Source organism: Genypterus blacodes, unplaced genomic scaffold (genome assembly GCF_046128005.1).
Source record: "Genypterus blacodes isolate CSIRO-AG114 ecotype Tasmania unplaced genomic scaffold, CSIRO-AGI_Gbla_v1 ptg000024l_1, whole genome shotgun sequence".
Lineage (NCBI taxonomy): Eukaryota > Metazoa > Chordata > Actinopteri > Ophidiiformes > Ophidiidae > Genypterus > Genypterus blacodes.
This window is the reverse complement of record NW_027466837.1, coordinates 138,842-160,968: the sequence shown is the minus strand read 5'-3', so window position 1 is coordinate 160,968 and position 22,127 is coordinate 138,842. Positions and strand designations below refer to the sequence as shown.

At 43.0% G+C, this 22,127-nt stretch overlaps 2 protein-coding genes across 8 annotated transcripts in view; both read right to left on the bottom strand.

Moving 5' to 3' along the window:
- Positions 1–7,483: 7,483 nt before the first annotated feature.
- Positions 7,484–13,137, bottom strand: LOC142992882 (beta-1,3-galactosyltransferase 2-like). Of its 7 annotated transcripts, none has more exons than XM_076143420.1 (5): positions 12,838–13,137; positions 11,770–11,867; positions 9,881–10,052; positions 9,181–9,439; positions 7,484–8,675 (listed from the first exon to the last, which is right to left on the bottom strand). In XM_076143420.1, the coding sequence occupies exons 2-5, from the start codon at positions 11,793–11,795 to the stop codon at positions 8,077–8,079; spliced, it is 1,056 nt and encodes a 351-aa protein (XP_075999535.1). In that variant the 5' UTR covers positions 11,796–11,867; positions 12,838–13,137; the 3' UTR covers positions 7,484–8,076. The 7 variants fall into 7 exon arrangements, with proteins under 7 accessions (XP_075999535.1, XP_075999538.1, XP_075999536.1 ...); XM_076143423.1 differs by having other exon boundaries at positions 9,881–10,049; XM_076143421.1 differs by lacking the exon at positions 12,838–13,137 and adding an exon at positions 12,185–12,272.
- Positions 13,138–17,585: 4,448 nt separating this feature from the next.
- The window catches only part of il1rapl2 (interleukin 1 receptor accessory protein-like 2), a 79,600-nt gene continuing 75,058 nt past the window's right edge, over positions 17,586–22,127 (bottom strand). The window contains exons 13-15 of the mRNA XM_076143437.1: positions 21,362–21,484; positions 21,018–21,257; positions 17,586–19,492 (exon numbers count right to left, since the gene is read on the bottom strand). Of these exons, the coding sequence (XP_075999552.1) occupies positions 19,394–19,492; positions 21,018–21,257; positions 21,362–21,484 (462 nt within the window). The 3' untranslated portion in view covers positions 17,586–19,393. The remainder of the gene's footprint in view (positions 19,493–21,017; positions 21,258–21,361; positions 21,485–22,127) is intronic.

Sequence of the window (22,127 nt, the reverse complement as noted above, 5' to 3'; positions counted from 1 at the left end):
GAACAGAGATACCATACAGGATTTGATTTTACTTCTGCACTATTATATAATCGTAGTATTTGTTGTGTGCACTCTCGAGATTTAATCTTACTTATCACTCTGCTATATGTTGCACGCACCTCTTGTCCTGTCTCCTACGCTGCTGTAATCAACAGAATATCTCACGATAACATCTGATCTGCCCTCAGCCCACAACTTTTAAGCCTTTATTCTGGAGTTAAAACCACACCGTTTCCGGTTGCAATCGGTTATTAGACGCTGCAGAAAAAGCAAGAAGATGCGAAATACAGGAAACTTGACGTCAAGTTAACACCGGAAAACGACGAGAGACCTCTTCTTTACACACACACTCAATCTACCTATCTATCTATCTATCTATCTATCTATCTATCTATCTATCTATCTATCTATCTATCTATCTATCTATCTATCTTTCAGCAATATGAACCAATTACTAGGTTGTGAAACTTTGCAAAACTTTCCTTGACTAACCTAAATATTAAATTTCAAAGCAAGATGTGCAGAGGTTTTAAAAATGTGAATTATGAAAGTCTCTCTTTACGCAGTGGCATGAGCCTCTAAAGCACAGCGGTCATTAACACAAAATATTGTAATACTCAAACAAACATTGGATGAGGGGCAGCAGCTCGACTCAGCGGATCTCCTGGCATCTCTTCCCTTCAAAATGCTATTGATTAAACAAACATAAAGTGGGTTTTAGCAGCAGCAGCAGCGAGATGAGAATTCAGATTGTTAAAACTAGCACAGAAAGGTTTGTCGTGTAAATTGAATAAAAAGCTCATTTGTCCCTACACAGTGGAAAACAAAAAGCTTGTAAGCAGACAACATTCACAGTAAATTAACATTTAATGTCGCTTCTTAACGGAAAGGAGCAGAACAATGACTCATGCTTCACTTTAATGACTCGTGACTGATTCAGCCCTCTGTGTATCTGTTCTCCCAACACTTATATTTAGATTATTGATTAGTTTTACCTACACAACTGTGGTTTATGAAGCAGAACGTGGATTGGAGGGATTGGAGCTCCACATTCCAGTCTCCTGACTGAACTGTGACTCACAGTCAGCATGGTGAAATAATGCTTATTATGTGGTGGGACACACTCACTACGCACACACGCGCGTGTGTGTGTGCGCGCGCGCGTCGGAGAGACTTAGACTATTTTAGAGTTATGTCCGTAGGTGTCAGTGTAGTAAAAAGAGAGAAAGTGATGACACGTTTGCCTTCTCTCTCTCTCTCTCTCTCTCTCTTTCTGTATGTGTGTTAGTGTATTTGACAAAACGAGGGGTTTAAGAGTCAGAGCAAGGGGGGATAGAGGATGGAGAGTGTGTGTGTGTGTGTGTGTGTGTTGAAGGAAAGAATGGTCTCTCTGTGGTCTCACACAGTGGCCCTGTTCACACCAGGGTCAGCTGCCTACACATACACACTCAAACTCAAACACACACACACACACACGCACGCACACAGTATGACTTTGCTGGACTCGTATCCAAGCTAAACAAGACAACATTCTGACAAACAATCGAATAAGAAATTACCACACTGATCCTCTCTCTCTCTCTCTCTCTCTCTCTCTCTCCGTTTGTCATTTATTTCTCCACTCTTTCTCTCTTTAAGCAGCAGTGTGTGGAGGTGTAGACGTACTGTAGGTAGAGGTAATAGAGGTATAATACGCGCTGTAGGCTGTGTTATGAGAGCCATTAGGAATTCAAGGTTTCAACATCCCTAAACCACTTCCTGAAATGTGTGCGTTGATATGTGTGTGTGACACATTGGAGCTCATTGTGGACAGGTTTCGTAACCATTAGTTTTAGTGAACAGTGACGAAGCTGTAAAGGTCAGAGGCTGAGGAGCAGGAGGGAGAAGAGGGAGGAATGGACCGTCCTCTGGCTGTTGAGGCTCTTCTGTGCAAGGCGTTGGTGTCACTCTGGTTCTGTCAGAAGGGATGAAGAGACGTGGCAGGGGGCAGAAGCACCCACTGGAGGACGTCAAGGAGATGTGCACCTTCATCACTGAGCATCTTCTAAGGATAAGGACTAATACTAGAAGTGTCTTTCCGTTTCTCTCTTCCCCTGTCATTGTTCACCCATGTCACACTTGTTTAGTTTTCTTGGTTTGTTTCTTTGTGGTCCCTCTGTTTAGCCACAGCTGAAGGAGGTCAGTGAGCACATGCTGTGCTGTGCCGGGTTTGAATACAGAGTTCTGCCTCTCCCAGCTCATAAGCACAGTCTGTACAGGTCTCAACTGTCCTGGCAATAACCCAGATAACTGAAAACACAGTGTATGTGCTGCATTAACACCAAGGCCATTGGATAAGTTGTTTACGCACCCTCCTCCTCCTCCTCCTCCTCATCCTCTTGCAGCTATTTGCTCAACATTTCAGAGACAGACCAGAGAGGACCTAAGATCTGGGACAGAGGACATGGTGGAAAAGGTCAAGTGGTGACAATCTGATGTCAGGCAGCATTAATATAACGTTTGTAAAGAGGAGGAAGTTGAGTGGGACAGTCAGAGAACGAGGGTTGAAAGCTCTTGTCAAAGCGAGGTAAGAGAAGGAAGTTGCCAGTAACACAACGCACCAATACTATTTGATTTTGGTCTGGCAATTCCTCAATCCATCTGAAGATCTTTAGTCCCCATACCACACTCCATCTACTGGAAAATACAAACCAATGAAGCTGTACTGCAGAAAACACTACAGGCCTGAACTATGAGACCATGATGCTGTTACTACACATTAGAGGCAGAATCCATATATTTCAGTGCTTAATTTATCCACCTACAAGTCTCTAAAAACAAATAAAAACATGACTCTAGGCTCGTCTTTGTGACTGACAGTTTTGAATCAAACGGTCAATGACGCCACATCAGCCATGTCCCTAAATATAATAAATACACGATACGATAAAATAATGACACGAATAATGAACAGTTTAGATGCATCAGCGACAGAATTGCCACACGTTCTACTGACAAGATGTTTACATGCAAACACATCTCCCTCTTGTAATCAGTGTGTTTCTGTCATGTTTAGAGACTGAGTGTAAGCAGCTGTGACCTGCAGAGCTGCAAACACATCACAGTTATTCAGACCTTGAGGATATTGAAGATACTGTACTCACAGGGTAAAAGCTGCATCAGCTTTAAAAATATATATCTCTCTGTCTTTTGCTGCTGCTGTGACTGTTACTGCTGAATTGAAATGACAGCTCATCTTCTTACTGTCTGACTCATGACTCTAGAGACAAAGGAAGTGTCGGTGAAAACAGATGAGTCTCAGTGAACAGGAAACACACACACAAAGAAAAATACATTCATGTAAAATAAGTATAAGTCATTCCTTCAAACAGAAGTTGGAGGCCGCAGCTAAACTCAGAGGAATGTGTGTGAGGCTCTGGACCGACCACACTCTGCTCTATTGGACCCGCAAGCTATAAATCAATGTAAAATGTCAACAGCATTACCTCATTATCCTCATATTCAGCAGTGGTTCTAATTGGTGAGCAGCACAGAGTATCTGTGTATCTGCCTCCGCTGCCCTCCTGTCTCTTCATATTTCCTCATGGAAAATCCTTAGGCAGGGCCGTTCTAAATTCTTTCCACACAAACATTGGCATTAGATCTCAGACTCTCTCTGGATAAGACTCTGTCCCAAAGAGCCCCGGAGGCAGAGCACAGATTTATAACGTTTCCCTCTTTAGAATGCAGGTTGGCTGAGAACTAGAAGTCAAGCCGTTACTTCAGACCTCCTATTCTCATTTTGACGGATTAAATGGATTGGAAAAATAATGAAATATGCATTATAACTGAAATGAGTTGGGGCTTGTGGGGAAGCCTGAGAAGAAGCCTGGGAGCTCGTTGGGTTTGGAGGCCAGTAACCCTGGATATACACACACTCTCAGTGGAGCACCTGCCTGACAAGATTAAGTGTTAAGCTGTGTAGTTCTTTTCTTGGACCATCCAAAAGAACCCTCCTGGTATCAGCTAAAGCAGCTAAAGCATGAGACTGAAGAGGGGAAAGCCTATGAGCAGGGTGTGTGCTGTAGTGGTTCAAAGACACGATCATAGGTAGCAGCCATCAACTACATAATCACCAACGTTTGGCTAGTTTATCAGACCCCTGGGTGCCTCTGGAACCTGAGCGCGTGCATGAAGCTCAGAAGTTATCAGTCAATCCGAACTGCTGAAGCACATCTATTCTTTTGCAACAGAGGATATTTCCTGTTGGTAAAAGACAACTCTATCTGGTCTTACAAATAAGCATAAACCTTTAAAAAGAGAGAGAGAGAAATCATCATCATCATCTTCTTCTTCTTCCCATGACGTCTATATTGTAATTCGCCTGCTTTCCACAAGATAGCGCTGTTTTTCATGTTTGCAAATTACCCATGTCAGAGTGATGACCTCATATCAGAAACCCCCAGCAGCAGCAGCAGCACCACTGCTTCAGTCACTTTCGAGGTCGGAATTTCAGGAGTGGGTGGGCACAGTCTGTGGGTGTGTTTGGGTGTTTCAAGGTTTGTGTTTGTCTTTCTGCTTCGTTTTCCATGTGTGTGTAACGGTCTACAAAAAATGCTTTCATTATCCAATTTCTCACAAAACACTTTCAAATCAGACGTGTGAAACTGCCTGCGTGTCACCGTTTTACCTCAGTGATGCTGATAGGATCGAGAAAACAGGAGGAGGTAGAGGGAGCATTAAAAGAGAGGGAGACGAACGAGATAAGGAAAGAGGAGGAAACACTGAGGAGAAACGGAGAGGTGCAGACTGAAAAGTGAACTGGGGGACAACAAAGTAATAACATCTCTCTAAAACTCAAAACACGCAATGCAAATAAAAGTCAGCGGTAATAAATCTAGCAACAAACAAGGCGAGAGATTCCAACGTGATTAAAGACATCACGGTGAACACACACAGCGCAGCAGCTCACAAACTTCATATTAATGTTAATTAGGATACAATACACATTTATCCTGCTGCCAAGAAGACATTATTTGGGGGGGAAAGCGGTGCGTATCAGAGGGGACAGTAGGCACGTCTGGATGTGGTTCACACTGTGTGGTTTCTGCCTGCAGTGTGAGGATTCATTATGTTTCACAGCACACAGAACATCCAGCAGTGTGTTTCTTTTCCCTTACAAGCCGACGACATCACAGACTGATGCAGGAAACCCGGCCTGCCATCATCACCCCCACATAGTGAACCACGAATGTTTAAGCATTTCTATTTAACCAGTAATGTTGCCACCTTGTTTTGTTGAATAAATTTGACAAATTGTTCTAAACATTATAAAATAACAACATAGAGAGAACTCCTCTGTCACTTCTGGAGCTTGTGTTTTGCACAGCCTGATGTCAGTTGGACAGTTAGACCATTAGTCAGGCCAGAGGTTCAACTGTGTCAGAGGTCAATCAATCATTGCAGTACATTACATTACGATCATTTAGCAGACGCTTTTATCCAAAGCGACTTACATTACATTACCACCTATTATAGAGTGGGGAGCAGCTGGGGGTCCGGTGCCTTGCTCAGGGGCACCTCGGCAGGGACTCAAACCGGCCACCCTACGGTTCCCAAGCGGACCGACTGAGTTACTGCCTCAGTCATCAATCACACACTCCCATATATGTATTTTTATCACAGCTAATAGGTTGACTTCTAATTTAATGATTTGTTTGTTTAGATTAGAAGGTTTAATTTAATTTAATTAAAATAATTATGTATAATAATAAAAACATGATGTGGAGGTGAACATACCTCTTATCATGCTGTTTTCTCTGCTTTTTCTTTGTTTTCCCGCTGCACCTGCACAATGACGCCGGGCGCACACACAGGTAGGCCTGGCAGTGGCGCCAATATAACGATAATTCAAACTAAACAACAAAGTCAATAAGTAAATTATAGGTGAACACAATATGACTTATGGTTTTGATAAAGCTGCAAAGAAAGCTGTTAGCTAGCTTGGTCGCCCGGTAACATCAGCTAGACGAGTTAGCATTCCGGCCGGGTCCATTCCAGATAAACGACCGGGGAATCCGATTGTTAATCATGATGGAAATGTAAGAGATGAGACGGTCGCCTGGCGTGGGGTCACGTTTCTCTCTTACGGGGTTTAGATCTGGACACAAGAGTCCCTTCAGGTTGTGCTGAAGACTTGAAACCCCCCCGGTGTTGTACGAGTTAGTGACCCTGACACGTTACAGCGCCCTCTACAGTCATCAGCGAACAGTTGCTTGCACATGCTCAATAGTGCTCCCCGTGGCCAATCAATCATCTTCATTTGAAGCGTAAAGTCCCGCTTTAATAAACTAATAAACTAATATTTAAAAAATTAAACAATCGTATAACGATTAAGTGAGAAAGCCATTGTTGTTGGGTGTCAGTGTCAAAAAGGTTTCAAATATTTAGTGGAAATATGCATGGAAAATAAAATGTAAGTATATTTATACATGAATATCAGAAGTAACTGCACAGTGACGCATCATCTGAAGCAAACCATCACATTATACCATGAATCTGTTTGATGTAGCATTGAAACATTTTATATCCTCATTTGTTTTAGTATTGCAAGGTGTACGACATAAAATGCATTTTATTGGTCACATTCATTCATCAAACTTAGACAGCTCATTGATTGGTTGAATTATAGAAAGGCCTTTATTGGCTACAGGCCACTCATTTCTGGGCATCATATCAATATGTTTTGCATGGACAGATGAATTTGTAATGCACAACAACAAACTGCAAATAAATGGCTTTCAGAACTCTGCCAAACGTCTAACTTGATATTCCAGGGAATTTCCAGCACACACTGCGGCACAGAATGCCAGTAATCTTAATGCATGGGTCTCCAGAGTGAGTCATGATCATGTTTGACTTTGCATCATGTTGCCCAATCCACCACAAAATGCTTTTATCAGTTTCATGATGATGCAGAATGCTCTTGTAGGAGGAGGAAGGTCCGGGTGTTTCCATTTAGTCAACTAATGGATTTCTCTTATTCTTCTCTTTCTTGCTCTCATCTCTGAGTTATTTAAACTAAATGACATCTTATCACCAGAGGGCCGTCCCTAAGAGTGCATACCTCAGGCTTGTCTTGTTGTAATTGGACTCGATCCCACGTCATCTTTATCGTTGACCCGTCCTGGTTACGAGAATGACGGAAAGATGGAAACTAAAACACAAAACAAACTATCTTGCTATAAAACAACCCTGTTAACCTTTGCATTAGTGCTGCTCTGAAGAGTAGAAGTTTAAAATATCTTTGTCGTATATATATTTATTTATGCCGCACCAGACCAAACTGAGCCTTCATTCGCAGTGTGTGAGATAAGCATTCAGTGAGTGGGTGTCTCTAACCAGTGTGTAAATGGATACATGTATGTGTTGCATGTTCACATAATCATGTTTTAGAAGTTAGACATCCTCCCATCTACTTTTGCAATTTCAACAATTCAACAGCAAAGCAAGTTAATTGCACATCACATTTCATTTGCAGTGTGCAGCTCCTGCTCACAGCACAATACTGAAGTCAGAAGTTGACCTATGCAGAAATTTAATGTAAAATGTAGGCACATCTTTATCCAGCATCTGACAATATATCTGTGCTAATCTTGTTAACCCTGGACCCGGGTGGCCACGTCTTATCCTCCAGTGCATGATTGTTTTCCCTACACCTACGCCAGTGGAGCAGTGGGTGGGCCACATATTAAATCTTTTGGTCATTTTTACTCAATAATCTTTACAAACATAAAAAAATATAAATACATTTTGCCTGAAAATGTTTGACTTTCACAGTATCAGTCCTGGTAAAACGCAGTAAATGATAAAGAGTGGCAGAGTAACCGTAGTACTGCAGGTTACACAGTACTGTGGTCGACTGCAGTCCATGAAGGCTGAACATTTAGAAGTTCCTGATTTTGTAAGGCAGAGGCACAGTATTATCTTGATATAAACAGATTCTTACATCTTGTAATTTCAAAATGAACCCATTCCATTTCACCATCTTGTTCAAGTGCTCAAGTAACTAGACTCGTTACTTTCATCTGGCTGTGTTTAACAGCCATTTTTTTGAGTCTGATACGTTTCCCATGAATACAGAAGCTGTTTTGGGCTGTCCAGTATCGTTGTTATGACAGAGGTCCAGTAACAGTTAGATAGGTAATGAGGCAAGGCTGCCTTAAACAAATAACCACTTGGAGGATCTGTCGGTTGGATTCCTGAATATCTCAAACACAATCCCACGTATACGTCCTCAATATAAACTGCTTTTACATGTGCAGATACCTCTATTATCTTTTTGGGTAAATCCAGTGAGAAGACATAGCCCATTCCCAGTAGATAAGGTGGGTACTGGACATCGGGGAAAACCTCTACAGGCATAAACCACTTTGAGTTTGGGTCTCGAAGAGCAAAAGCGCCTCTCACCACCAATCCTGTTATGTAGAGTTGATTGGGGGCTTTCAACAGCAACTCCATAAGTTGGTGGACATTGAGAAACATGTCCGAGTCAATTTTCATGGCAAAGCCGGCGTTGGAGCAACGGGAGGTGAGCCACTCGAACATGACCATAGTTTTAATGGTGAGGTTCATGTAGCTGTCCACAAAGTCACTTTGGAGAAGATCATGATGTTCCTGGCTCTCCTGTAACACCTAGAAAGAGACAGAGGCGAGTTCATTCTCTCAATGCTTTCAGACACAATACAGACACGTAGATATCAGTAGCACAGACACTAATTAAACTAAGTATGCAACACAGTCAAACCCCCTGAAAGCTCTTTGTAGTGCATTTTGTTAAAACTTCAGTCCTTTCCCTCTGCACCTGCAGCTCTTTCTTGTTGACCTATATTCTTTCTGTGAACGGCAAGGAAAAAGAAGTGAAGGTGGGTTGTTCACTCTGAACCACACGTACAAATTGAAAATCTAGATGAAACAGTATTGAAGTAGACGGGCAGTAATCAGAGCTCATACTTTGTTTTTAATAAGATCAGTATCTTATTAAAAACAAGGTATTGACTATAGTAACAATAGGCTTCTCCCCTGGGACACACCCCAACCTTCCTCCTAATTTCATCCAAATCCATTTAGGACTTTATGTAATCCTGCTTACAAAGCGTGTGAAAACAATTAAAAAGATATTAAAATGAGATCCACTCCCCTGTTCCTCTGTCCCGTGTCCCTCTTTGCCCTGTCCCAGCAAGAAGTAGACGCTGACCACCTTGCCCATGATTGTGGTTTCTTTCCCCCAGGTGCTGCGGATTGCATCGCGGGCCTCCTTGTTCTGAGGCGCCACTGGAACCATGAGAACCAGGAACGGCTTCTGCTGCTGACATCTATCCGGTTCGTCTAGTATGAAATGGTAACTGTGGGGATATGGCGCGATGAAGTGCTGTAATACAGGAAGGACACCTGGTGACATCTGTGCAGGCAGAGTTACAGCTGTGTGTTATTTGGTCTCATTGTTTTAGCTTTTCACTTTCTGTTACTAGAAGGCGGAGGTGAACCTCTTTTACTGTAAACTGAGGTGAAAAGTCTCTCTCTTCTCACAGTCAACATTTCAGAATAGGATCTATTGATAACTTAGGTCTCATTCTTTTTTAGGATAGGATTTGAAACATCACTTTAGTTTGTCCATAAGCAGCGTGTGACAACTATTAGGGTGCAGGAAGTCACACATATTGTGATTGATGTGATGAATAGAAACAGAATAATGTCTATTGCTGCAATAAAATCCTTTATGTGAGAAAAGTGCAACATCAAGCAGTTAAAGTTTGTATTGTCTAAGTTCAAACAGTGGCACACACTTCAGAGGCACTATGGGCAGTTAGTGTAAACATGACCGGCCAATAAATGTACTTACATTGCCGGAGTCATTGCTATACTTGGCTGACAATGCTGTTGTCCTCAAATAGTGCACATACCCCCATAGGTTGGGGCTTGAAGGTTTTAACGTTAAGGTCCCAATGAAGACAAACAGCACCAAAACACCCGGACACCACCGTCTCACTCTGGACCACATAGACTTTTCACTGCTGAGACAAAAGGAAAAAAGAATCGAGATCTTTAAAGCCCCTTGACTGTTAGAAGCACTTTAACATCCATTACCGCACTGATGATGGCCTTTCTTAATGAGGAAGCACTTTATTGCCTCTTCCTTGCCGGCGAGGTAGGCAACCATCATTAGCCGTGATTTATGGGTAACTGTTTGGCAACACATTAGCATTTGAATCCATCAAAAACCACAACTACGAACTGATGGGTTCGCTGCAATGACTACAGACTTTTTTGAGAAATGTTTGATGAATAGTTAACACACGCACAGCACATAATGATATACGGGCTACTCTATTAGCTTAAAAAGCTTCCCTGTAGACTGTGAGCCCACTGTAGTCAAAATGATACAAATATTGCTCTAAATAACAAATCTGCTTCTCCAAAGACAAAGATAAAACTGCTGTATGATGTCGTCAAGTCATTGTTCTACAAAGTTCCCTATTTTTAAAACATTCATGAATGTTGTTGTCCCACGGCAGTGCTTATTATTTAACTACTGCATCAGAGGAAACACTTAAAAAAACACTTCATTGTTGTTCTGAGTTGGAAGTTGTACAGCTCTCTGTAATGTTTTCTTGAAGTTATTCTTATTATTGTTTCACACATTATTCCTGCGTTAACTTATGCAGAGCACAAATACATTAAAAAACAGAGTAATGTACTAAATACTTAGAATGTAAGAAAGATTGTAAACAGTCACAAGAAACGCGCGCAACAGTCTTCCTGTCTGTCGCGGCCTTTGTGTTACTGGAAGTGACTAATAGTTTGACGTAATGGTTTGGTGGTATGTTATGGCTTTTCTTATGCATTATTGAAAGCTTGGTTTCAACACACGCCTTGCACAAGACCAACGGCACAGTCACATCACGCTTACATCCAATTTAAGTCACAGGGCTATGAGGTATTTTATACTTCTAATACACCTGCCTGAGTTAGTACTGTCAGAAAAGGATAAGATTGAGGAAGAACCGTGTCAGATTAAACCTAACAACAGAGCAGCACTCCAGAGCAGCGTGTGTTACGTTTGTGTGCCTTTAGAAAAAAACCTTAAAAACACAGCAACAAACAAACACAAGAACACAAAGATCTGTTTGCAGATACTCACTTGTTACTCTTTCATTCACAGTAACAACCTGTTCACTCTCCCCAGCAGGGTAACACACTCTGTTGTCAACAGAGTTTAAGATGATATTTCTGGGCGGGATGTCCTCTCGTTGCTTTAGTTTCGTTTTGGGTTAGTGCCAGGGTAAGGCTACCTCAGGGGCTACGTATAAAGTTTAAACAATAGTAGTGATAATACAACCTTCCCTCCTTCTCTCTCTCTCTCTCTCTCTCTCCTCTTTCCCCTCTTTCGATATAAAAGATGATCTCCAAAATATCCTACAACTGTATGCGCAATGCCATATTCAATGTTTGCCTCAATAAAAACAAATTGCAAAACAAAAGAAAAAGATTAAGATGATATTATCCAGAGCGGAACATTCCTTTCTATGAAGCACTTATAAGACACATTTGTTAGGATACACTGACACCAGCTCTACATTTCCTGGAAAGTACTACCACGGTTTAAATCCTGTTCCATCCTGAAAAACCTCCACAAAGACATCTGATCCAGACGATTTCACTTTCTTATCATCATTCATGGGAAGCAAGCATGTGTCCTCCTGAATAAGCTTGATAAAATGGAAGACTCACCCTTTGGATGCAGAGCTCTCCAGCATTTTCCAAAGGCAGAAAGCCGCTTCTCAAAGCTGAAGGCAGGTACAGCTCGCTACCGCTCAGCTACCGCTCAGCTGCACAAAAAGAGGATGTTGCTGTCAAGTCTACATTGTCGTTTGTATTTGGCAGTAGAAGTGAATCGAAGCCCAGGCCTACTTCCCACCAGACACACGAGCACTCCCCCAAACACACTCGCCCAGAGAGAGAGAGAGAGAGAGAGAGAGAGAGAGAGAGAGAGAGTGTTACGACTTGTGGGAAAATGTACTGCTAAATATTATACATTTGGATATGTAAACAAATGTGCGGTTGCTCAAATAAAAAAAACCCCACTGTGAACACATTGTCAAAGTATTATCCACACAAAGTGATGAGTCATTATAGAGGAAATTACCTTTCAGATCTTGGCACTAGCAGCTCTGAAATGACGGTTATACTGTGGTGCCATTTCCCCTCATCTATGCTGAGTGACACGTTTCTGCTGTGTTCTGCTCTGTTAACATATTTGCCTTAATTTACATGGGCATACAGGGGCATCAGAAACAGCCTTGGCTCTGTATGTGAGTGTTTCTGTATGATAGTGTTATCAGTGCAGACACCAGATCTGAAAGCCTCGGAGAAAACCAACATAACACCTGGCCTGGATTATTCTTTCTTTCTTTCTTTCTTTCTTTCTTTCTTTTTAACTTTCATCAAAAGTTGATTCCTGACCCCTGACCTCCCTCCTCGCACAATTATTTTACACAACATACAAATAATAGTTAATGAAGCTGAACATTTACTATTATTGTTCAGCTTCACACACACACACACACACACACACACACACTTTCCATTTATAATATTAAACGTGTCACTAAGGAATGCCCTACAATTTTTCTTTACTGTCAATTTAAAAAACGTTAACGGCTCTTAATACTTGTACACACAGGAAACACACCATAACCATAACCGGACCCGTGTTCCACATAATAACCTGAATCGCGTGTGTGTGTGTGTGTATGTGAGTGTGTTTTCTGTGTGTATATGTTATTCGAAGCTCCGTACCTGGAGCGGCTCTCCGTGGAGGTGCGACCCCGCTGCCTCGCTCCTTCTCCGAGCTCGATCATGACGCCGCCTCCGGCCAGCGGCTGGACGAGAACTTTATGGAACCAATGCGACTGAACGGGCACAGGCATGAAAAGACACAGAGAAAGAGGAGGCATGCAAGACACAGAGAGAGCGGAGACATGAAACGTCTGCCGTCTTTATTTAATATCAACAAAGTGCATTCTACAGGTGTGTAACCCGACACCACCGGCAGGATGCGTCTCTCTCTCTCTCTGCCTCTCTCTATCTCTCTCTGTCTCTCTCTCTCTCTCTGGCCCCCACCCCCCCTCTCTTTGGGTGTGCCTCTCTCCCCCTCTCCGGCTCTCTCTCTCTCTGTTTCCGCTTGTTTACAGTGGGAAGGTCTTATCAGGAAGTCTTTGTGCCAGTAATCCGGTGTGTCAGATGTGATGTCTGCTTTTCTTTCTCAAGTAAATCCTCTCCAGGCATGGCACACGCGCACACACACACCAAGCGACCCCACTATGAGGACACACAACTCTAAAACAGAAACAGAGCCAAGCTTCTACAGGATTGTGTGTACAACCTGGAGGTGTTCACAAGCCCCTCAACGCTCAGGTGGACGCTCCGCTCTTCACCTGGTGGGAAAACTAAACAAAGGCAGGAAACCTAATCGGGGACCCTTGACTTTTGACCCGCCTGATGGTGGTTTCACAGCCCCGTGTGTAATATTCACACTATTTGGCCCGATGTGCAACCTGCTCCTGAGATATGCCAGTGACATCATCGCCAGCCATCACTGCGTTGTGCCTTAATGGCGACTTTCATGTGCTGCTCTTCTCCGTGAGTCGCACATTAAATTATTCATTTAGCCGGTCTCAAGCAGACAGCTGGGCGGGACGTCCCGAGTAATTTCCTGTGATACAGCGCTGATTCCTTCTGGATTGGATTATGTGGCCATTTCCTGTGACATATGAAGTTTTATTTATTTTTCCTAATGTAATTATCACTGTTTATAGTTTTGTTGATCCCCGGTTGAGGTTTTTATAGAGTCACAGTGCTCTGCAGAGGAGGGGGCCTGGGAATACCAAGCCACATGTGCCACAGCTCTCGTTATAGGGCAGAGGCTATTGCCCAACACCCTGAGAATGTTGCTGTGTGTGTACTGCTGGGAGGCACAAGTGAAAACAGCCAAGCGCCATTTATGATCTCCATTTGTTCCCTTTTAAGTTTCCATTTCAGAATGTTCTCTGCAGTCTCAGTCCTCAGATTGTAATTCTGCTGTTCCCACACTTTGACCTTTGCTACTTTATTTATATTCCTGTACTGTGTCCAACATACTTAAAGCTACAACCAGACTTCTTCCAAAAAAGATACAACCAACACAGCTTAACATTCAACATGAGGAAGTATCTTGGTGAGTTGCAGCATTAAAAGGGGAGGGGTTGAGATGATGTCATAATCATAAACTGTCCTCTGCACAGCACAATCTACAGACAGCCTTCACATAGATGTCTCCACATGCTGAAGAGGACTCCTCATAAGCAGTACATTTGAATGAATGTCTGAAAGCAGTACATTTGAATGAATGTCTGAAAGTGGTGTAGTTCCCATATGAAACCAGCTTTGCGGTGTCTCATCGTTCTCCTGCAGCCCACAGCAGCGTGGGAGAGCAAAGCAGATGTTTTATGGAGTATATAAATAACTTGACTGTCTGACGAATGTTTTCAACATAATACAATGACTCTTGATTTTTGACTGGAATCGTTCGTCCATATATATATGTGACTGCAGGAGCAACAGAGTGTATGAAATATTGATTGGACAAAGTGCGAGGTTGACCATCTGTTAGTCACCCAGAATACAATACCTACTCAAACACCAGGGAGAGATGACCAATGATTAACATGCACAGGGAAGAATGTTTGAGGAAGGCACTGAGTTTAGACTAATCTGGATCCTCTTGTGCTCTTTAGGGCCAGTAAAAAACCCTGGGAACAAGACAGCTTTGGTGGAGGTATGTTCTCTTCTGAGTGGCCCTCCATAGCTTTAGCTCTTTCTACCGTAGATATTACATCAGAAAACGTATTCCGCACAATTGAGGAGGCCTATGTTTGGCTTTGAAACAAATCCTTGAACCATCCCAGAGCTCAACTGCACAGCAACTTTGTAGAAGTCATTATTGGCAGCGAGCACGAGTTGTGGTGCTGCTACTTCTCCTGTTAATGTGTTTGTTTCGATCTGTCACGAGCTGTAAAGGGCACCTCCCAGCAAGAATGTGCAAAGTTTCAGTTTTCACCTTCTTCACCTTCACCCCCCCCCCCCCCCGCCCCCCCCCCCCCCCCCCACACACACACACACACACACACACACACACCAAAAAACAATCATTGACAAATACTGGCTTCAGCTGCAATTAGAGCACCCCCCCTTTGGCCATTTAACGTAATTCTTCTAGAGTGGTGGTCGAGTTCTAGAGTGCTATGGTTTAGGCGCCTTTGTCTGTCCTTCAAGATTTATATCTGTGTTTCTCCCTCAGTCACAGCTGGTCTGATTTCAACTCATCGGGGAGGCATAATGCCTTTTATCACTTATAAAACACAGTGACATTTGTAAAATATCACCTGGCCTGAAGGGTGAACTTAAACTCAATGTCAAAATTTGAGACAGTTAAAGGTGAAATTATCTACTACATCATCACTTATGTTGATGAAGCTTGGAGGGATGATACGTCTGACACGTGCCTGCATCCCGCACATTATACTACAGTAAAGGGGTTATAGGAGTCTTTTGCACTGCAGGAACATTTTCAGGAACCTTCCTTGGTCAAGAGCCTTAAACTGGTAAAGTCACTGAACTCCAACAACCCAGATTGCGCATAATGTGTATTGGTTTTCGGGATAGCTTACCGTCGCAACTTCTATTCCAATGAGACGTTTTTCAGACTTTTGGGCTGTGGCAGATCTATGGGCCATCCCCGCTAATATCACACACTGGCACTACATTATCTTGCTCATTAAACGGCTTCTTACCTGTCATGAACTGGAGACAAAGGAGGGAGAAATACATAAGGTTGCTGTTTCTCTCCTCTCTCTCTCTGTCTCTCTCTCTATCACAACCTATGATGTGATTTGTACCTACCTTGTAGCCTACATTGCTGTTTGAAATCATCCTGTAAAAACTGTGTTTATGTCATATGTATATGACATAATTGCAATTCCAATCTACTTGCACTCTACCTCAGGGTCTACCTGTAAAGTTTAACAACAACAATAGTAGTGATAATACAACCTTCCTTCTTTCTCTCTCTCTCCTCTTTCCCCTCTTTCTATATAAAAGATGACTGTATGCGCAATGCCATATTCAATGTTTGCTTCAATAAAAACAAAAAAACAAAACAAACCAAGTGCCCATGGAGAAGTAGGGAGAGAGTGTGAGATCAGGCCATGTTAAAGAGACTCCTCCTCCTCCTCTTCCGCCTCCTCTCAGCTGACTCATCTCCTGACAAGAGGAAACAAGCACAAACCAGGAGGCAACCAAGCAGAGTGGGTGGGGCCATCACATTACCAAATGAAGAAATAATTTAACATGGAATACTTAGTAAAAACGTATATATTAACAGTATATGAATTTAGTATGAATTACCTATAACAAGCTGGGAAAATGAGTCCTGGTATGGTCTCAACCACAGCATGGGACCCTGAGCAGGCAGCGGAATGTCTTGGGCCCCACACACGTGGAGAAAGTGGGTGTACGTTGTTAAAAAATAAAACATTATATCAGTGGAATGTTGCTAAGGGTGATAAACGTCTCACTTGTAGATGATTAAGTTACATTTGGCTAAGCTCCCACAAGCAGCTAGTGAATAATCCACCATTGAGTGGATTTAATCTATTAAATCGAACGATTAGGTCCATCTGATAGCTGGTTAGTCACGTAAACACTGTGAAACCCTCTGCTGTACTGAGGCTGTTTAGTGGAGCTACAGAAACATGACCCAGCGTGTTAGCGCTTCACCTCATAGCTGTTATGGCAACTCTCTCTCGCAGTGATACAAAGTAGCTATAGGCTATGAGAAACAGCAGCGTAGAGTCAAGTTACCCAGATGCCCCGTCTGGCATCAAGTTCAGAGGTCATTATTATTCAGAGCTGAGCATTACAGAGTATGTATAATAAATAATATACATAATATATCCCTTCGAGATGAATTTGATTCAACCAACTGTTCTTAAAATGACATATTAGGCCTTCAATTCTTTTAAAAATGACTTTACACACAAAGACTGGTTAATAAATGCCGATTCAGTTCACTGTTGTGTCTCAGGAGTTTACACTTCATGGCTAAAATGTAAATATCTTTAGTTTTTACCCCCGACTGGAGCTGTTGGCAGCCCCAGGCCCAATCCTGTTCAACTCAGATTAGCAGATAGCAGCAGAGTGTGAAACTGTTTTTTAGTGAGTAAGCACGGCGGCGTGATCAGAGGCTTTTACAGTGCTGGCAGTGCACCCAGCAGAATTATTAGAGACGAAGAGGAGGCAGACAGGAATTGAGGAACTAGATGAGAAGGAGAGGGTGCGGAGGGAGAAGAGATAGATGACAGTTGGCTGGAAGTGGTTGAGGAGGGAAAAAGAGGAAGAGGGAAGGGGAGAAGAAACAGAAAGCAGATCTGGCAGCTCATGATCATGTGTAAGAGGATCAGACATCCGATATGTATAAAACAACTCATATAGCTTTTATTTGCTGTCAATTAAATTATTTCAACCAATATATCCAAAGAATAATCCAAAAGAAACCTCGCAGAAATAAAAAGACAACCACCAAACTGTATATTGCCACCGAATATAACAACTCAAATAATTATTGTATCAAACAATCTCAAATATCCAAAGTTCATTGGTTCTAATAAGACAATGACAGGTACCTCTGTGTAAAGTCAAAACATTATTCACGTTGCTTGGATATTATGTTTTCTTTAAAGCTCACAAAGAAGAATGTGGTCTGGTCCTGCTGAAGTCCAGATGTTGATGCAGTGAAGTCACTTTGGAGGACTGATCCATCCATCCATCCACTCATCCATCCATCCACTCATCCATCCATGCCTGTGAACAGAGTTTGCAGGGAGTAAATCACTGTCATGTGTAAATCTATGCAGGAGTCATGAAAGCTGTACAGAGATTATTGTAACACGGCAAACATTAAAAACAACATCTGGTATATAGAACTTTTCGGATTAAAATCAATTAAAAATAAATAATAATAATAAAAGAATCCAGAGTGATGTTTTTGGAGGGACACGTTCCTCCTTTTCCCTTTTTCAGTTTCGACGTTTTCATCATGGCAGGACAGAAAACAAATATACCAACGTAAGACAGTTATTCTCCTCCATATTAAAAGAGGTCTGCGACAAATGATTGTGTCATTTATTCTTTTATCTATGCTTCTTTATGTATTTTTATCTAAATTGGTGGTCATGCAAATAGAAAAAGCCAAGTCCTTTACGTCTGTAGCCTGGTGGTAAACATTGATGCGTCATCTCTCGGCCACTTTCCCCTCATGTGACACTGATAACTGGGTTACAACGGTGATGAGCTGACTGGTTTCCAATTCCCTTCATTCATTTTAGCACCATCCCAGTTCAGTCAGTTTAAACAACCAGCCAAATCCCATTGATACCAGCGCATTGTGCTTTCTGTGTAATCATGGTCAGTAATTCTGCCTCACACCTCTCTAGGTACATCTCCATATTGGTGCTGTAATCTGTTTATTAAGTCAACCAAGACAGCTGCTAAGAGCCAAGCACAGGCAGCTCAGAGTGGATCACTTCTTCAAGAGGTTGACTTGTTGTGTTAAGGTGGACTGGTTTTCCAAGATCATTGCTTTAAAGTTGTTCAGTGACGTGCCACCTAGTGCACAGGCAGGCTGGAGTTCTGAAACCTCAGCTAGGTATGAGACTGACCACCATTCCCACTTATAACTACTTGTGTACTATGGTTTCGGCGTTAAAACAGTTGGACTGATTTATCAGGCATTCTGCTGGTGTGCGTACAGACTGCTACTCTGAGAAATCAATCTTTTTTCAGACGTCACCTCCAAGAACCAACTTCCTATTCCACGCTCATGCACCAGACATTCGGTCGGACTTTCCCACTTTGTTACATCCACATGTTCATCCCTGTCCAGAAGTTACTCATGCGTCCATTTCAGTGTTCCATCCCGAGGACTCATTTGTACCAGTTTGAATCAGTCAGCGAGTCCAGAAAGAAACGTGAAATCTGAATCAGCAGGATCCAGTCTATCAGCAGTCTGACGCCATTATCCCAGTCACTGTGAATCCAAGGCTTCACCAGTCTCTTGTTCACAGCCAGAGGGGGACATGACCCCAAAACCAAGTCTGTAGAACCAGTCTCTCCTGAAAACCAGAGGGACACCAAGTCTGTACACAGTCTCAGAACCAAGTGAAAACCAGTCGATCAACCAGTCTACCCCCGTGTCGGACGCCGGCGATGAGCAGTTTGTATGCCGGTCTGTAATCCGGACTTAGTCGAGCAGGTCCGTCTACCAGATGTCAGAGCTTAGTTCTCTGCTGGTTAGTGGTACGAAGTTGCTGTTGAGGTGCAGCTCGGGCTTCTTCCCCAGCGTACTGCTCTGAGCCACCTGCAAATACAGCACACAGCAGCCGTTAGCAGCCGCAACACACACAGGAGCATGAAGCTACAGCAACGTAAGAAGGAAATGTGACTAATAGTGTGATGTTTTCTCACAAAACAGTCAAGTATTTCTGGTTCAGAATGGATTAAAAAGGCAAACAAAAGAGGATTATAGTGGTGGATTCATATGCAGAGTCTCTTTAATGGGTTAGCACTTCATCTGTTGATCAGTGAGATTTAGCCACAAGGAATTTTAGATGTTCTCCTGATGTGCCATTCTAGAATCACAATAACAACATCATCAATTTCCATTCTTCCATCCATCCATCCACCCACTCATCCTTCCATCCATCCGTCTCTACACACACTTATCCTGCGCAAAGCTGCAAGGGGGCTGGAGCCTTCACCAGCATCGATTGGTGTGAGAGGCCTGCTGACACACACATACGCACACGCACACACGCACACGCGCACACACACACACACACACACACACACACACACACACACACACACACACACACACACACACACACACACTCTCCACTCGTTGCCATTCACACCTATGAGCTATATAGAGTTTCCAATACACTTAACCTCCATGTCTTTGGCCTATGGGAGGAAACCTGAGCGCTGGGAGGAGACGCACACACACAGACACGGGGCGCGCACACAGAATCTACTGGATATTAAATCCATAATATACATATCCACATTATTGCAGCAAGTTCCTATAAAGCAAATTTGTTTTGTTAGGTGCTTCCAGGAAGTGAATCCATATTGGTCTAATCTTTCAAACCTTTCTAGCGTGGTAATGATTCTGTTCAAGATGTCCCAAAACACAGCGGCGGTAATGAGCTCAGAGAGGAATCAGCCTCTCAAAGAAAGTAAACACCAGGAAAAAGATGAGATGATGTTAAATCTGCTGCTGAACTAAAACTGAGCTCCTCAAAAACGCATTTGGGGAAAACTAAGTTGTTCTTAGGAGCTTGGGTGTGAACGGCTTGCATGCTACAGAGCCAAGATCAAGAGTAAAGAAGAGCGTGTTTGACTTTTACTCTTGCTGTTGTTGTCATAGGGACTCTAAAAAGGCACACCAGAAAAACACCATGTACCCCTTTTGAGGCAACATAAGATTCAACTCTTTGAGCTGCTGGAGGATTTCTGAATACGGGAAAACAGGAGCTGCATTCTATAAGAGTTGTCACAGGTACTTTAGACGATGGTGCTTCATTTCTCCTATGTGACAGTTGTCTAATTTCCCAGTCTGTCAGAAAAAAAATGAATATCTGAGATGGGATGATAGAAACTATATTCTCTCTAAGTTTTCTTTCATCAAAACAGACCTCTTCTTCCCCAGTGATCTGCTCTGAACCCCTGAGAAAAAGAGAGGGGGGAGGGGTTTATTTTTAATGTGTTTCAACTTCCAGAGCACAAAAACAAGAGAAAAAGGAGAAACATTGCAGATGTTTGATGCCACAAACTATTCAGCAGCACAGTAAATGCTCAAGTGAACCCAGAGTGTCTCTCACCTGTCCGTTCAGGAGGGTCATGGGGATGTTACAGTAGACGTGGCGCCCCCCGGGGCCTAGAGTGGAGAAATGCACAGTGGAGGGGGGTGGGAGGGGAGGGGACATGGAGGGGGGCTGCGTGGGCAACTGGAACTCGTAGCTGCGGCAGAAATGTCTCATCTGGGCGGCTGTGGCTGTGTGACCCCCTCCCAGCGGCAAGGTCATCTGGTTGTAGTCGGGGATCTCTGTCGCCAAGGCAACCTGTTCAGAGAGGAGATTTCAAACTTTATTTTGAGTATATTGTGGACTATGAGAAGGAACAAACAAGCCTGACATTGTTTAGGCTGCAACATTACACTACTGACCTGATGATGTCCATGGCGACTGTCGTTAGGGGGCACCAGGGAAGCAGAAGTGGTTGTCATGGCAATGGTGGAGACGGCAGTCTGCAGGTCACCAAAGAGGCCCTGTTCACCGGAGTCTATCACCTGTCACCGTGGAGACAGTGTAAGAGAACATTAATAGAGACCTCAGAAATCTAGAACATGACTGACTGATCCAAGTTCAAATTCCAAGTGGACCAGAAAGTTAAATGGACTCTCAAGCAGCCAATCAGCTCTCAAAGCTGTGGTGAGGGTCAGAGCACACCGGACATCTATTCATTTTAGTATTTGTAAACATGACACAAAGCTCCAAAGCTGGAATTCTTCTATTTATTCTATTCCTGTGTCTTAGCTTGGTTGTTGTGTAGGGAGTGTGCGTCTTGGCTCATGACTGCAGATACATTTCAACCTTTTGTGGCTCCCAGTTCTCCTCCAGTTCATTTGATTCCACTGGTGCATTCCAAGTGTGAATAAGTAGAGAGTGTAAGTAAAGACCTGCCACCTCCTTCACCCGCCAAAGCCTCCACACCAGGCGTGTGTTCAGGCTGTGTTGGGTTCAGATGAGGTGCAGCAGGGAGATGATGTCTCAGTTTGAATGGCCTACTGGACAAAAGTTTGAAAGAACTCTTCCACACGTGTAAATGCAATTCTTTCATTGCTCAAAACTCTAATAACGACTCTAACTAATAACTCTATAACTGCCCCACCACCCAGATGACTTTCACACCATAAATCGCACAATAAACAC

What these genes read in the sequence shown, in the direction of transcription:
- LOC142992882 (XM_076143420.1), bottom strand. Translation starts at nt 11,795, where the DNA reads ATGCTGGAGAGCTCTGCATCCAAAGG. An exon ending in ATAGCAATGACTCCGGCAAT is followed by an intron (nt 9,440 to 9,880) that starts GTAAGTACATTT and finishes CTGCCTGCACAG; the next exon opens with ATGTCACCAGGTGTCCTTCC. An exon ending in GGGACACGGGACAGAGGAAC is followed by an intron (nt 8,676 to 9,180) that starts AGGGGAGTGGAT and finishes CTGTCTCTTTCT; the next exon opens with AGGTGTTACAGGAGAGCCAG.